We start from the raw sequence: 17,244 nt of genomic DNA, 5'->3' as shown, positions 1-17,244 counted from the left end.
CATACCAATCAATCTGAAATCAACTCACAAAACGTGAGGAGTTGTCGTTCCTCACAGTCTTGGCATTGCCAAAGGCCTCCAGCAGTGGGTTGGCCTGGATGATCTGATCCTCCAGAGTTCCCTAGTGACAGCAGAAAAAGCTTCTTGTCAAACTTTGCTGCTGGTTAAGTATTGCAAAGGAGCTATTATAAACAGATAATTTTAAAATTTCATAAGTGATTTTAACCTAAAATTTAGCAGACTTTTAAACACCCATCAGCCATCACTTATGAATATTGCCATTGCTTTCAAAGGGAAGACTGATGAAAGACGCAGTTGTATTTTGTTTCCTTCTTGTATCTGCTATCACGTATTGCATATCATATAGAGAGCCACTACAGTGAAGATCTGCAGTTTGAAATCTATGAAAGAGGTGCTTCTACAATCCCATTCACAAAGGCCATGACAGCTAAAGGAAATAGGGAAATTCTGGGATACTTCTCTGGAGGTTGTCCAGAGCACCCAGGACCAGGGCACAGAACACACACACAGAGGTACAGCCTTTAGTAGGAAGCACCTAGCAAAGAGGAATGTAAAGTTTTGCAATTGCATTCAAGTGATCAGCAGCTTCTCATAATGCAGAACTACATCTCCAGGCATACTTCAAAAAGAGGAGTGGGATGTGGACAAAGCCTGACATTCAAATACTAAACTTAAAAAAAGCTCTTGAATTTTCTGCTGCATGACTGCAGAAGGAATGATCTACACGTAAAGTTTCAATGTTGGACTCTTGTTAACTGCAAAAATATGGGAAGAATGAAGTTTCTATGGCATTATACCTCTCCTTTTCTGTACAATAAGGTCCAGGAAGCAGAATCACCATGTGCCTTTTTGGAATGATAGAGCAAAGCTTTTCTCAAGGCATCTAGCAAAGTCATGATTGATCTCTACATAGTCAGAGGAGGGATAATTTCCAATAAAGAGATGGAAAACAATGGAAAAAAACCCCCTCCAAATATTTTTTTTATCCAGGTGAAACATGAGTGACCCAGCTGAAGTTGCTACGTTTTGAATGTAATTTTCAGTGCAGCCTTTAACGTCTTGCAATGGAGAGGGAGTGCCATTCCCAACACTGTCTGCAGATGGCACAACAGATTTAAGTTAGTTTCTGTTAGTCCACCGTGAAGATGGACCTTATAAAATTAAGGCATCACAGTAACATATGAAGCTCTCACTTTTTTTAAAAATATATATAAAAATCCCAAATCCAGAAAGCAAAGCCCTCGCACAGGTATCTTTCAGCTTTCTAAATGACCATCCTTATTTAAGGATGTGTGTGTCAGTGCAGCTGACTACACCAACTCCAAACCTCTTATTAGAGGTCACAGCTGTGACCAGGGAACTCACAAGGGAGCATTGTGCATATGGAGAAGAGCGTGGAAGAAGACATGGCAATTCTTTACACAAGTTCATTCTGTCTACAGACTGGGTGGTCAAGTGCTGGAGGCTGAGATGGTCTTCAAAACTTGCCTGGACACATTCCCGTGTGACCTGATCTAGGTGGACCTGCTTTGGCAGGGGGGTTGGACTAGATGATCTCTAAAGGTCCCTTCCAACCCCTACCATTCTGTGATTATATGAAATATTGTTACATGGTGTCTCTTATTCTTGTCTGGCATCTGATTTCAGGCTGCATCTGAGGTAGGATGCTGGGTTAGACAGAACCATAACCTGGGTGGTTTATTTAATGATCTTATGAAGAGGCACATGCTACTGTTACAGAGATTGTGAATACAAAAAATATGAGAGTGTTCTGTGAATAAACTCAAGAGAGTAGAAGAGGTTGTTGCCCATCTGAGAGCCAGGTGATTTTCCTTATATCAGATATGGTCACTATGTCTCCCAGCTGTCTCAAAGTTTTTCTGAGATCAGTCCCAGCATAGTGAGCAGCTGGTGAAAGCTGAGCCCAGGAGATTCTGAAATGGTGCTGATGGAAAGAGTGCTTAAGATGGACTTTTCTCAGCCATAGCAACCCATCAATCACAGACACCTGCCTCTCAGTGAAATTAGGATATTCAGCCTTGGAATCTCCTTAGGTTCCACTGTGCCCTTGAGTACTCAAATTACATGCTGACGCGTGTCACTTGCTTTGATGCACATACCTTCTCATAGCCTGTGGTGACACACTTGTCCCACAAGGATGTTTGTTGCTTGCTCTGTGCTAGGGAATGAAGCTCATACCTCACAAATGCACCAGTGGGCTCACATTGCAGCTGCTGGTCTGTCCAGCAGAAAGGGGCACTGGGGCATCTGTTTTCTTTCCTGGAAGGATCCTTTCTGAGGTCACTTTCTGAGGTCACTTTCTAGCTGTCAGGGCAATGTTCCCATCTGACTCAAATCTGCCCATTTTCATGTGCTGTCCTTCAGGGCTGTCACACTGTCCACAGACAGGAGAACAAGCCAGTGGAAACTGCTACCTGATGCAACTGAAATGACTCAACTTCGGTACAACCATTCTGGAGTACAGAGTTCCTGCACTTCCCCTGTCAATAGGAATGACACAAGCTGACTGCTCTCTTTACACTCACATCCACTCATGTGCTGTGGATGTGGCCAATCTCATAGGCTACTAATGGATAGATAGGCAGTTTAGATACAGTCAGCATAGCTGTGTTACGCTGTCTTCCTCTCCCTGGTGAGGACTTATTTCTGTGTAAATGGAGAGTGGTGAGAAATTGAGTCTTGGGCCTTTGCTACATTAAGAAAATAAGAAGAGTTGCACTAGTGTTGAGAAGGACAGAGGCTGGGTAGCAGGGCTAAATGAGTGTAGATGTGTTCAGACTGTGCATCCTGACTGTCTCCTCAGTTATACTACACTTTCTGCCTTTTGAGTGTCCTGCTACCCAAAAGTATGCACGGATAGTTTCTTCTCTGCAGTCAGAATTTTGGGCAAACACTGAAAGGGGAAGCTAGTGACATACCTGCATTTTGCCAGGCTGTTGGTCTTTCTTTTTCTCCCCAGTAACTGCAATTGTTGCAAAGTACTGGATGACACGTTTTGTGTTCACAGTCTTCCCTGCACCGGATTCTCCACTGTTGAAATTAAAATATTCATTGTTACAGGGAACATTTTTACTTGTCTTCCAGCTTTTTCAGATATATATATATATATATGACAATGTATATGTCTATATACTCACGTGATAAGGATTGACTGATTGTTACGATCTGAAAACAAAGTCACAGAAAGAGCTGTTCAGATGGGATGTGGAGGCCTTCTGTTCCTCAGACATAACTAACTGGCTTCAAGGGAATGAACTATATCATAGCTGTATTTATGAACTTGTAACCAAATAAGGTAAATGCTGCATTTGTCTGCACATGGATTTTTTTGTGCACAGAGGGATGGAGCACCCCAGAACTTAACTCCCTTCAGTGGTTCTTTATAAGGCTTCCCATTTACTATTTGCTTTCTTTTATATATGGACCTTGGTTAAATATTGTTTAATTGGAATCAGCTTCTGCTGTGTCACTTCCTTACTCTTTCTGGGCACAAAGTTGTATAGCTAGGTACTGCCTTTTCTTCATTCTCTGGCAGCACAGAGGTCATTAAGATGTTACAAGCAGTCTAATCTTGAGTTGTGCTGTAGAAATATGGAACCTGTTGTCATCAGGCATTAAACAGAACAACGGTAAGATGCCTGAACTGTCAAGTGCTCCTTGACCAAGCAGCTGGCCCTGTGTATATCAGAGTTTCCTATTATTATCAAAAGACTCACCAGTCAGCATGGACTGATAGGCATTGTCAGAGATGGAGAAGATGTGTGGAGGGGCCTCCTGGCGCTTCTTGCCTCGGTAGCCACTCACCACCTCCGGGTTGTACACCGGCAGCCACTTGTAGGGGTTGACGGTGACGCAGAAGAGACCCGAGTAGGTCTGTGGGGAAGGGAGACAGCACGTTGGCTTCCCCTGAGCCTGGCAGAGCAGCTCGTCCTGGCTACCCACAGGAAGCCTGCTGCTGGTACTCACGTAGATCATCCAGGCTGCGTAACGCTCTTTGAGGTTGTACAGCACGGCGGGCTCGTGGAGGTGGGTCATCATGGCCATGTCCTCGATTTTATCAAATTTGGGAGGGTTCATGGGAAAGACTTCATCATCCTTGACAGTCACAGTCTGACCAAAGCAGAAGGGAACAAGAGAAAAAATCTCAGCCAGGGAACTTCCTGAACTGGATGATAATGGGTGAGTAACAGTTGTTATCACTTACTGCATCGTCCTGTGTTTTAACTGTGACTTTGCCACCTTCTCTACTCTGTATGGTACCTTTCACATACATTTGCTTTTCATCCACGACAAAACAGGCTGCCTTAGCATCAAACGGGCGATTCTGGGCTTCAATTCTCTCCTTCTCAGGCTTCCGTAAATAGGGAGCAGCTTCTCCAAAGATTGCCATCTCTGCATCTGAACTCATGGCTGGAGTTGCTCTGGAGGGATTCAGAAAAGTTTCAGAGAACATGTGGGTTTGTAATTTATGTTTATCCAGAAAGTGGTCATGCTTAATGACTAAAAGGACCAAGAGGACTAATCAGTGTCAAGCATTTAAATTGTTCCTCAATTTTAAGTATCCTCTGAAGAAGTCCTGATAAAGAAAGCTCCTTTTGTAGACAGAGGTGTGTTATTGTTGGACATGCCTTAAATAGGATGCCTGTGGGCCCAAGTGAAGTCAGAATATCCAGCTAGAAGTCTTCAAAAACCTCTCCTGCTATATCTACACCTTCTGTTCCCACAGCTGCAAAGCTACGTCTCTTCAAAGCCACTTAGATTATTTTATTACATATCTAAAACTTTAGACAAAAATAAAAGCCCTAAGTTAACCAAATTGGCTCCCACACATAATTTCTAAGTGGAGGTGTTCTCGGCATGCTTCTGTGTTCTGTGTTTTAATACCAAACAGGGAAAGTTCAACTAGTTGAATTTTCTTTTCTGTTCTGTTAATTATCATCTATCTAAAGCCAAACCTGTTTATCATATGAACCAAATATAAAAAGTCTTTTCAGATCTGTGGGAAAACAAAAGAATATAATGTATGTTGAAGGTAATAATGGCATAGTATTATCTAGATAAGTGGTTGACATAGCATTTGAAAGAATTTTTAACTTACTATATAGAGTAATAGTGGTTACGAATCATTAAAAGACAATTAATGTGTTCCAATATGTACCAGACATTCAGCTAGGGATTTGTCTAGTAAAATATTTCAGGAGACTGCTATTGGTTGTTACACTCAAGAGGATGGACCCGGATAATTAAAGAGCATCTGGAAATAACACAGGCAGAAATAATGTAGGCAGGAATTTGCATATGCAGAATGTTCTTCTTCAGGCAAGCTAATATACAGGCTAGCAAAAGGAATAGTAATTCTAAACTGCTACTTCATGAGCTGTCTGATGTACACTGGTACTAAAAAAGATGAAGGAATAGAGTTAAACAACTTAGCTATCTACTTCCAAGGCACCACAGTACTGAAATGATCAACATGCAGTGGTTTTATATGCAAGAAAATGATGAACAGAATCTGAAGGCATTTGTAATGCTGCTTTTGGGCACATTACTATAGAAGTATTGATGTCTTTCAGCAAAACCTTTCAGCTATAGAATATCCACCTTGCAAGACCTGACATCTCTCAAGAGCCTTTAATACCTAGGAGTTTCAAAGTGCAGAACCCAGAACCTTTAACTTACTTTGAAATTATTTTTCTATGTGTATAAAGCTCGTCAGTTTTGCCTGTATGATCCTGCCTTGGAGTGGCTCGAGGGAAGCAACATGAAAGGAAGAAATTATTTCAGTGTCCATGAAAAGGTTAAGCAGAAAATTCCAATGGGTTGTCAGAAAATTGCTCAAGGGGTACAGTCTGTGAAATTACTAGATGATTTGGATAGGAAATTGTATGAAATGTATCTTCATGAACAGATAAGAAGGCATTCTCTGGGAGAATAGCCAGTACTTCCATCCCTTTCATCTCCAATTTCAGTGAGCATGTTTTGGTATTAGGATGGAAGACACAAGTGCAGAGGGCTCCTGTTGCTGCTCTGGTGAACTCTCCCAGTCACTCAGTTACTAACCTGCTCCAGAAAACCTAGACCAGAGTGGTGCATATTAAGTTCTCCATGAAGGTGACTCTTTGTACATGAACAGAACTGTCTATCAGACAGGAGGAAAGAATGTCCTAAACTTCATTCTAATTTAAGGACCTGTGTGATAAGCCAAAGGCACCATCTAATGTTCTAGATCTTACTCCAGAGGAAACTAACTTAAGGCAAGATAAGCTTAGAGAATTCTTGCATATTACTTTGAGCCTCCTCTCTGAACACAAGCTCATTTTCAGGCTTAGAGCAGTTGTGCAGATGGCAGGGGATGACTTTTAATTGTCTATAAATCCCAGAATCCCAGGGATTACATTACTGTTGCTGACTCTCATGTCCTCTTGGCTAAGCTTGAGTATTTGCCACTTTTATTTCCTGGTAAGAACTCTGAACATGCTCATATTGATTAAAATAGCATATATCCTTTTCTGTGAACCTAGTTCTATAACATATCTAGTTCTGTAGTTTCGCCACCTGCTCTTGCCATTGTCTGAGTGAGCTTCACTCATTGCTCAGAATCAGTTAGCAAAACTACATTATTTGTTAAACCCTTACCTTCAGAGAGCCCAGGAGAAAATCTGCTTTCAGTATCTGTGTAGAAGGACAGAGAGACTTAAATCAAACCCAATCCATTTTCTGAGCTATACTCGATTAAACATTATACACCTTGTGTCATCTCTCCCAACAGCTGAACTGTACACAGGCCCTTCCAAGTCCTGAGCTACACAGAAAATCTTCTGATCTTCTCCACACTATTGTGGTCTGCTGAAAGCAAGTCTAATGTCTAGGAAAAGATCAGCTATGTTACATGTATTTTCCCAATAAATTTCATCAGCCTTCAGAGTTATTTGTCCAGTGGCTTTCATAGGACTTGTAGCTACCAAAGTTTGTAGAAAGCCCTTCCAAGGAATGTCATGCCACGGCTCTTCTGCTCCTCCTTGTTCCACCACACTGGGGTGGTTTGCGTCATATAACCTTGACATTGTATGTAAGACATGACCTGGAATGTTAGAAGTGGAGAATGGGAAGAAAATGCCCCTACATGTTCCACCTCTCTGCAGAGCTGTGGAGATATGGTCAGAATATGAAGCAAGAAGATGGGACTTACCGTGAGATGCTGAGGTAACAAAGAATAAGATTTCCTTCAGCTGTGGCTCTTTATATGTAACCTCCTGCCCACACAGCAGTCAAGTGCTCTATTTTTGGTCAATAATAATTTACTCTTTAGTTGTAAACGTGTTGAAGCTCTGATCTCTCTGCTAATTGCTCAGAGACAGGATTGGTTTAAGGTTGTATGGAGTCAGCTGCACTGACCTGTTCTTTTCACATTGCTCTGTGCCAGGATGGAGGATGAAGGAATCCAAAGACAGCTCTGATAATGCCAAATAAGGCAACACTTGGCTCCTGACTTCAAGAGCTTGCTTTAACCAACAAGATATGTTTGGGTTTTTTTTGTAGTTATGCACCATTATTTCTTTACAGGCTATGCTTTCAGCAGATCCCATCCTATCCACTCTATCTGTCTACAGATGCTGGTAGAGAAGGAGAAAGACTTAGTGGGTCAGAAGTTTTCTCTTGTTAAACGTCTTTAAAACACTGTATGGGGAGTGCTGTCAATCCTGAAGTGGGCCTCAAGCTTGGGACAGAGTAAGTCAACTGCCAGCTTGTGTACCACAAGACAGACTTGCAGTCCTGGACTGTAGGTTTACAGTACCTGGGGTCTACAGGCGTACTCAAGGTCTCAGCCTGTGAGAAGGAGCCTGGTTTCTGTGCTCCTCCTGCAGAAGATGTCCCAGAGAAGGCTGAATGTTGAACTGGAATCACTTTAACTTACTCTGTAAGGGTGTGTGGAAGGAGAGTGCAGATGTCTAAGTGGTGTTATGTTGGACACGTAAATGTTGACACAGGTGGATGAAGATCAGCTTTTTCTAAGAGCTTTGACTGAGGGATGGGATGTAATAATTGAGAATAATTGGATGTAATAATTGAGAATAATTGTCAAATACAGGACTGTCTAAAGTGCTGTCAGTTGGCTACTTTTAGTCGCATGAATTAAATCCCATATTTCTATTTTCTATTCCTTTATCTCAGTACATGAGCTATTAATCAGAGAAAGCACAAATTGCCTTACACACCAAAGTAAGTGTGAAAACTCGCAAGATCAACTGTTTTCTTCCTTCCATGCTCCTCTTCTTCAATGAGAGACCTATATATAATTCTTTCTTCTGTCATGGGCCACTTCAACCTATAAAACCTGTAGACAAAAACTTAGAAACAGACATATTTAGTCCCTCAAACCCATTGTTCTTTCCCTAGCCATGGCCAGGACAGATGCACAGGAAAAAATATAATAAACACTTAATGCTGCTTACCTAGCGTGTTCTCCCAACCTGGAAAAGCTCATTGTTCAAGGAGTCCCTTATCCTGATGTTATGGCTTTAGATTAAATATTTCTTAATGGGTTTCTTCTATCAGATTCTGTGTGATCTCTTCTCTTCTCTTCTCTTCTCTTCTCTTCTCTTCTCTTCTCTTCTCTTCTCTTCTCTTCTCTTCTCTTCTCTTCTCTTCTCTTCTCTTCTCTTCTCTTCTTTCTTTTCCTCCTCTTGGAGAGCAGAACTTCAGAAGGAATATTGAGAATGTTCATCCATTCCCACTTGGGCCTATGCACAAGCTGAGAGTGTGCGGAGAGCCATATAGCTAAGGGGGTGAGAGCAGGGGATCTGAATTCCTCAAGTGACAGTAGGAGTTGACTTCAAGTCTCTCACGGCTTAGACAAATACTCTTATTAGATTATTTTGTACAGGAGATTGGTCATCTTTATTTTAAAATCTCATCTTTATTTTAAAAACAGAAGAAATATTTGTCAAAAAAAATGATTAAACTTCAGAGGCCATGAAATGTTATCACCTCTTTATACAAGTGTCCCAGGTCACCATCCAGAAAGAATTTCAAATGCATTGTTGTCATCACTTCATGTTGGCTCGATCTAGGGAATGTCCTTGGTGCATTTGCACAGTTCTAAATGGCATTTTGTTTTGGATTATGTTCATGATGCCTACTATTTAGGTACACTGTATAGGAAGTAAAGGCATCTAAAAGGGTATATTGGATTCTGTAACAGAAAAAGGACTCCTTCAAGTCTGACATTGCAACATGCAGGGTTGAGACGTGTCCTATTTAGGCTCTTTCTCTTGCTTCTTGAGTCTTTTTCAGTATGTTTTTCAACACTTTTATTCCATTGATTTTTTGTATAAAACAGACCCATTGCCTGTCTATCATAGTCTGGCCTGGAGTGTGAGCAGGGACACTGCATGGAATGACAGTGGTAACTACTCAGATGTGACCAATTGCTATGTATCAAATACTCAAATTAGCTGTGCTGCTGCAGTGCATCTTGTATGCACTTTTTACATTTCAGCAGTCTCAAAAGCTGGTTCTGATTCTCCTCATCTGTATTACAGACTGCCTTCTTCATTGTTTATTATATGCACTCATGTTTGCATTTTGATTATGTGCATCTTTAGCTTAACCGTAGGGATAACAGAACCATGATTACTTCTTGTCAGGGACTATCTTGTCTTTTATATCCGACTCCTCTAATTCTTTTGTACTAAAAGTGATTTTGCATTTCCTCCTGTGTAACTTTTTAGTAAAACAGTATATGGTGAAGAACCAATCCTTTCCATACTCACACCCACCCACTGGTGACCCTAGACATACAGAATAATTTTGACACCTATCAGTTAAGCAATTTTTAGTCTATGTAGTGTGTATTGCTCTGGTTTTGTGATTTTCTAGCTTACCAAAATACATACAAATGAAACCTAATAACAAATCTATGTGCTGTTAGTATTTCTACTTTTAACCAGGAAGTACTTAAACTCATATGAACACAGTTTAAGCTACTTTAAAAAGACAGTACAAATTATTGTATTTCATTTGGCTTATCAAGTATGCCAGTGTTTGCCTCAAGTCAATATCAATACAATTAGTCTGTTATTTACAACACTCATGTAAGTATTACAAACATTTGTAATATTTGGAGAATTTTAAATTACTACCTGTCCTCTGGGGGTTCCCCAATATGTAAAGAATTATTGAAAATTAGTGTTAATAATGCTTCTGAAACATAATGTCTGCTTGCCAGATTGTCAGGACAAGTTACTTCAGAAGAGGAGTGGAAAAGGACGTGACTGGAATGGCATAACCTCCGTGTGAGGAAAGCAGACTTTGATTCTCCCGTTCTTTTTGAATTGCTTTGATTTCTTGAAAAAGATTCAGTGAAGAAGGTAATATATCTATACTGTCTGAAAAATCCTGTCATAGATACATTCAATGTCTCTTTTATGTAAGAACTATGCAACATCCAATGAAAACAGCAGGATGGTGGTTCAAAATAGATGAAAGAAGATGTAGTTCATTGCCAGAAGGCATAATGGGTGGCACCTATGCAGAGCATCTAACTGCAAGGATCAGTGAGATTGACTACGCTAAAGAAGGACCTTTAGAATAAAGGAAAAGCAATAAGGATAATCCTCCAGCATGGCTGGGAATTCACAAGTTGTTAGGGGAAGACCTGAGCACATGAAAAATAATAGACTGCAAATAATGAGTTTGAGGAATACTAGCAAACCTTCTCCAGACTGTGCATATTCCCCAAGCCAAAAGGAACTACCCTTGTAGGTGATATCAGGCCCAGATTTGTGATTTCTGCCAGCAGATACAAAGAACTTTTAACCAGAACCTCTTTTATTTTGACAACAAATCCATCCCCTTTTCCTCACAGGTAATGAGGTCTGACTCTGCCTCCCTCGGGAAACCCCAGATATCTGTAAAGCAGCCTTCCACCAAGCTAGAATGGTGGAGACAGGTTCATACTGTCTTCAGGGAACATTGTATCTTCCTTTTTTTATTGTTTGGAGTTTGAGGATTTTTTTGCATCATTGTATCCTTGTCTCAGGTATGGTCTTCTCTGAAAACCTGCACAAGGAGCAGGGAAAACAGAAGAGTCTCTCAAGGAGGGAGAAAAGCCAGAGTGCAGAGATATTTGTCCAAAATGGTGACAAGAGGGTAAGTTATGACTGGAGAGTAGCACTGCAAAGTTCAGCAATAGAATAACATGAGGTGTCTGCTGCATTGTGGCCATAGAAAAGGGCTGGGAGCCTCGTTGTTGTGGCACTTTTTGTTTTCAGAGCATAACCAGGCTTTCCCAGCATTTCTCAATATGTCTTGTGACTGAAGATTTGTTCAGGCCCTGCAGGAACCCTAACCTGGTGATACTGAGATGATGTGGGAAGGGAATGTATGTTTTGAGATTACTCACCTTATAAAAGATATTATGAAGCAATAAAAAAATTCAGGAGCAGTCTGAGGAGGAACATTAGCTTCTAGATAAGACAATCAGGTTCACAATTACCATTTCATTTTCCAGAGTATGTAGTTTTCCTTTAAGAGGGCTTCTGAGTTCCTTTATATATGTGGACATCAGTGTTGCTTCTGAAGGAGAGTGGCCCCTGTTGATAAAGCATCCAGTAGTTCTGCTTTCCCAGTAAAGCACTGAGGAGCTAAATAGCTCAGGAGTCTCAATGTCTACTTTGCTTCTCATTGTAGGAGTGGGGAAATAATGTCTACTTTGGGCAAATTAAATAGAGAAGATGACTTCTCTTATGGTCAGGTAGAAATTTCCACTTCTAGTTAGATAAACTGAACCTTCAAACTTTATTAAAGTTGAAAAAGACAATTGACCAAATGGGTTGCATGTAAAGACTCAACATCATGTACCAGAGAGATTTGTTGAAAGCACATCTTAAGTCAGGTAAATACACCATGTAAGTTCTAGAGTATTGCATATCTCTATGCAGATATAGATATGGTATTGATGTGATGAGTCTATTGTCAATCTTAACTGACATGTTGTTGTTTATACTGCTTATTTTCACACAATATATGCAGATGTGAATTTGTCAAAAGCATAAGTATGGCTGAAGATTTTTACAGCAATTTGTCAAGAAAAGTGCCAGACATTTATTGTGCCAGTTTCTAAACAGGTGTTGTACCAGCTGATTGATCTGCATGGTTTCTGTAAATTCTGCTCTTTACAGAGATTGATCAATCACGGCATCATCATACAAACAAAATCTTCATGAGTTCTCATAATCCTGACTCTGTCAAACAATGTATCAAATGTAAATGTAAGGCTGTGTTGGTAGCTGGAAGGTTAGATACCAAGATAACCTGAAAACATTGTGCATTTGTAAAATCTTCACTCTTTATGGATAAAACTGTTTGTTTTCTCTGTTCCTGTGCTTCTGGCAGGACTCAGTTCACATTTAGTGGTGGGGTGCCACACCACACCTGTTCACAGCACCAAATAGCTTTGACTCTATCACAGTCACTCTGTATCTTAGCACAAGTGGCCAGTGATGTAAGTCTGCCTGTCCTAAGTCCCCAAACCACTGACTTGGAAAGTTGCTATATCTGCAACTGTCAGACACTGCTGGGACAGATGGACATTTTGATTGGAACTAAGGTAGCTATTCTCATGTTTCATACCCAGCCCTCTTTACCTAGGTCTTTAAGCAGATTTATTTGTCATACCATCTACCTTTCAGACTTTTTATACCTTTGTCTGGACAGGTTATTATGTTTCAATACACCCGGAAGACTGAAAGGGGAAGGGAGGCAACTAACTTCTTGTCCTCCAGCAATTTAAACAGCTTCTGAAAATACAGTTTTTCGGGGGCTTCAGCTTTCATGTAGGATTCTTCCATTACATCTTCCATTACATTCAGTGATGCAAAGTTTTCTGGTCTTTAGGATCATTTATTGGCACTAGTAAGTTTGGGCTATATCTTTAACTGTTCATGCAGATCTTTGAAAGCCACAAAGATACTCATCATATATATTATTAGTGTTTATTACAGGGTAGATCCTGTTCTCTGTCCTTTGAATTATGTATTTGTAAAGTTGTGTGGAACTGGTTCTGAAGAAAAACACCATTCGCAAAATGGAGAATTGAAGTCTCACTGCAATTTAATGCCATATTAACCCCACATTTTCATTTAATAATGTCCTCTTTAGTGAAAGCCTTTTGGCATACATTCCCCTATTCCATGGGAAAAAGAGCTTCTCTCAGAGTAGACAGATTTTTAGGCTTAAATGATCAATGATGACAGAATAAATGCACATTTATAGAAGGAAATATCTTCAAATAGATTCTTGAACGAGGGCTCCTGATTTTAATAGAAACAAATGTATTGAACTTTAAAAATGTGTACTATAAGTTCATCTCCTCAGCCTGAGTTTAATTCTTTGCTAATGGAAGTTGAAAGATAATTTATGTAAAGGGAAAGAAAGTCAATCTAAACTTTTCAAAAGTGAATGATACTGCAGGCTGATCTGCATCACTGAGCACGAGTTTGACACTGCACCAAGGCCAAGTAGAATTAATGATAATCTTTGAGGAATTTCTTTCTAAAAATATGTTTGCAAGTTGTTTTCACAGCTGTCAACTACCCCCAGTCTAGAAGAGCTCCTGTTATAAGTACTGCAACATGGTCATTGCAGATTTCAGCTAACTACTGAATACTGCAAAGTGGTTAATGAGTACATTGTGTATTTTTGGGGAAAGTTGATTTCTATCCTAAATTTATCATGTTATCTTTTTTTTTTCCCAACATAAAGCATTGATATGATCATATCTTCAGCTTGTTTCAGCAGTTGTGAAATTGGCAACAATCCATATTCTGTGCAAGTTATTGACAAGACTATTTATTACTGTGTGAACTGTGGGGCTATTTCACCTTAAATAACAGGTCATCTATTTCCTTCTGTCCTTCCTTGAGGCAATTAAACTAGAAAGCAATTCATTTCACAGCCATCATTTTTACCTTGGTATTTTGAGGGCAACAAACCACTTTTTTCCCTGGAAATTCTGGCAGCATACAGATTGTTTGCTCCTGCTTAGAGCTGGTCGCATATCTGTACTGTTTCCTTGTGCAAGAGCAAATTATATTGCTTATTTGGGATCTTAACTAGTAGCAGCAGAGAAAAAAAATGATGTTGGTAAGAAATGGCTTGACTTTCATGCCAGAATTGTTCAGCTAATAAAATGATGATGATTGCACATTCTGCATGTTGCCAAAATAGACAAAATGAATACTAACAAGTGGCCAAGACCAGATGGGATTCACACAAGATTTCAAAAAAGGCATGGGAATGTAACAGCTGAACTATTGGCTGTGGTTTGTGGGCTCTAACTAAAGCTACCTTGCTTTTGGAGATCTGGAAGTAGTCTGGTAGAATGATAATTTAAAATAAGGCGTTCGGGGAACTGTGGCCCAGTAAACGTGGTGCCTGAACTGAGAAAATAGTAGAAGCTAATAGTGAGTAAATAAAACATACTGATAAAAATGGCATTTGTGAAGGGAAGTCATGTTCCACAAACCCAGTGGGAAATCAAAAATAAGTGAATAGGTGGGAGAACCAGCTGGTATTGCCTTAATTAATATCTAAAAGCCATGTGAGAAGGTTTATCACCTTTCTTAAAGAAACTAAGTGTGTATCCATGTTGTTAGATGAGGTAGATAGTTCTGAGAACTGATCCTGGACAAGGACAGGCCAGTAATCATTGCTGCAGACACGTGAGTGTCCTTGGGGATGGTCTCTCAGGGTCCAAAGTGGCTGGATGTGAAGCAAGTCCCAGGAGCAGTTTGGTGGAGAGCTCACTCCAGTAGCTCTATTTATATGCATATTGCATTAGAGCCCCATGTTACTGCCTCAAAGGGCCTTGTGTCCTCACACTCCTTATGTAACCTCACACCCCTCACAAGGAATGTCTCCTATACCCTTGGTATCCTTCTCTGTAGGTCCTCCTTGCACATTATGAAACAACTGTCACTATTCTAAGTCATGAATATACTGAGTAATGATTATCAGGATGTCAGAAGGATCTTGCCTGGTGCTAAGCATTCCCCTGCTTTTTGTAAAATATCTTCCCAGGGGTTCCAGGTGGTGAGCAAGGCATTGTACATCACTTGCTTTGCATACTCTTTTAATTAGTATTATTGCTATTATTATTTCTTCTTTCTATGTATTGTCCTATTAAACTATCCTCATCTCAATCCACCACTTTTTACCTTTGTCTTTCAGTTCTCCTCCCCATCCCATTGGAGGTAGGGGCAGGAGTGAGTGACCATGTGGTGCTTAGCTGCAACTGGGGTAAAAACATGATACCCTTACCAGGCTTCCTGTGATGCACAGAAGGCAGAACCAGGCTGATAAGAATTTAGAGACCTGGTAGCACTGCTCTGTGAACACAGAGGTTTTTGTAATGGACCGATACAGATCCCAGAGTGTGGAGGGCTTTTGCAGCCCACATTTTGTAAGTCTGGGTTTCATCCTGTGCATAGTAGACAGGGAAGAGCCTGTGTGAGTGCAAAATCCTGTCTTTACACTGGAATGCAAAGATTTTTTCAAAGAAGGCAACTACTATCTGTAAAGTTTCTATCTGTGGATAGTAATAGTGTGAACTACAACCTAGTTAGAAGTCCACACACTCACTGAAAGAAAAGATATCTGCTAAAGACAGAGGCAGCAAAAAACCATCATGAAAAGTAGGAAGGTGGGACACCCAAAAGTCTGAACAGTTCTTTAGCAGATAAGGAGGCTCTGAGCATGGAAGCAATCTGCTGCTTTTGTTTCTGTGGCACAGATGAGAATATGGATATCTGTACAGTATAAAGGAATCTGTTGGAAACTGTCCTCAGGAGCCCCAGACTCCAGAGGAAATCAGGTTAAAGCAGGAATTTTGTCTGGTTGATGAGGACTGGGTTAAGGATCAGTTGAGGAATCTGGACGTACATCAATCCATGGGCCCCAATGGGATGCACCTGAGGGTGCTGAGGGAGCTGGCAGAAGTCATTGCTAGACCACTGTCCATCATCTTCAGTAAGTCATAGAGGAGAGGTATCTGAGGACTGGAGGAGAGCAAATGTCATTCCAATCTTCCAGAAGGGCAAGAAGGAGGAGCTGGGTAAGCACAGACCAGTCAGCCTTACCTCCATCCCTGGAAAGGTGATGGAAAAACATATGCTGGGTGTTGTCTCCAGGAATTTAAAGGACAAGAGGATCATTAGGAGCAGCCAACATGGCTTTACCAAGGGCAAGTCATCTTTGACCAACCTGATAGCCTTTTATGAAGATGTAACCAGGTGGACAGATGGTGGTAGTGCAGTGGATGTGGTCTGTCTGGATTTCAGCCAATTGTTTGACACCATCTCTCACAGCACCCTCACAGCAAAACTGAGGAAGTGTGGGCTGGATGGTCAGCTAGCGAGGTGGATTGTGAACTGGTTGAAGGGAAGAAGGAGAGAGTTGTGATCAATGGGGCAGGGTCTAGTTGGAGGCCTTTGTCTAGTGGAGTCCCTCAGGGGTTGGTGCTGGGACAAGTACTGTTCAATCCATTCATGTCCTTGATGAGAGAACAGAGAGCACTGTTGGCAAATTTGCTGATGATACTAAACTGGAGGGAGTGGCTGACACACCAGGAGGCTGTGCTACCATTCAACAAGACCTGGATAGGCTGAAGAGTTGGGCAGGGAGAAATCTAATGAGATTCAAGAAGGGCAAGTGTAGAGTCTGGCATCTGGGAAAGAACAACCCCAAGTACCTGTATAAGTTGGGGAATGAACTGTTAGAGAGTAGTACAGGGGAAAGGGACCTGGGGGTGCTGGTGGGCAGCAGGATGAGCATGAGCCAACAACGTGCCCTCATGGCCAAAAAGGCCATTGGCATCCTGGGGTGTATGGGAATAGCTGTGGGCAGGAGGTCAGAGACGTTCTGCTCCCCCTCTGCTCTGCCCTTGTGAGACCGCATCTGGAATATTGTGTCCAGTTCTGGGTCTCTCAGTTCCAGAAGGACAGGGAGCTGCTGCAGAGAGTTCAGTGCAGGGCCACAGAGATGATGGAGTGGAGCATCTCCCTTGTGATGAAAAGCTGAGGGAGCTGGGGCTCTCTGGATTACCTTGGAGGATACATACGAGCTAAGTGGCTGCCTGACCAGCTTAGAAGATTCAGGGAACTTTTGGGAACAGAATATAGGTAATGAATTGTGTGAGGTAGC

At 41.1% G+C, this 17,244-nt stretch overlaps 1 protein-coding gene across 1 annotated transcript in view; it reads right to left on the bottom strand.

Annotated features, from left to right (window-relative positions):
• LOC104558376 (myosin-13) overlaps positions 1 to 4,450 on the bottom strand; it is a gene marked incomplete at its 3' end in the record, with an annotated part of 33,361 nt that extends 28,911 nt beyond the window's left edge. The window contains exons 1-6 of the mRNA XM_062011036.1: positions 4,247 to 4,450; positions 4,009 to 4,152; positions 3,759 to 3,915; positions 3,180 to 3,207; positions 2,961 to 3,072; positions 29 to 121 (exon numbers count right to left, since the gene is read on the bottom strand). Of these exons, the coding sequence (XP_061867020.1) occupies positions 29 to 121; positions 2,961 to 3,072; positions 3,180 to 3,207; positions 3,759 to 3,915; positions 4,009 to 4,152; positions 4,247 to 4,450 (738 nt within the window). The remainder of the gene's footprint in view (positions 1 to 28; positions 122 to 2,960; positions 3,073 to 3,179; positions 3,208 to 3,758; positions 3,916 to 4,008; positions 4,153 to 4,246) is intronic.
• Between the last annotated feature and the right edge of the window lie 12,794 nt (positions 4,451 to 17,244).

This window comes from Colius striatus, chromosome 18 (genome assembly GCF_028858725.1).
Source record: "Colius striatus isolate bColStr4 chromosome 18, bColStr4.1.hap1, whole genome shotgun sequence".
Taxonomy (NCBI): domain Eukaryota; kingdom Metazoa; phylum Chordata; class Aves; order Coliiformes; family Coliidae; genus Colius; species Colius striatus.
The sequence above is the reverse complement of the archived record's forward strand: the minus strand, read 5'-3'. Positions and strand labels throughout refer to the sequence as shown.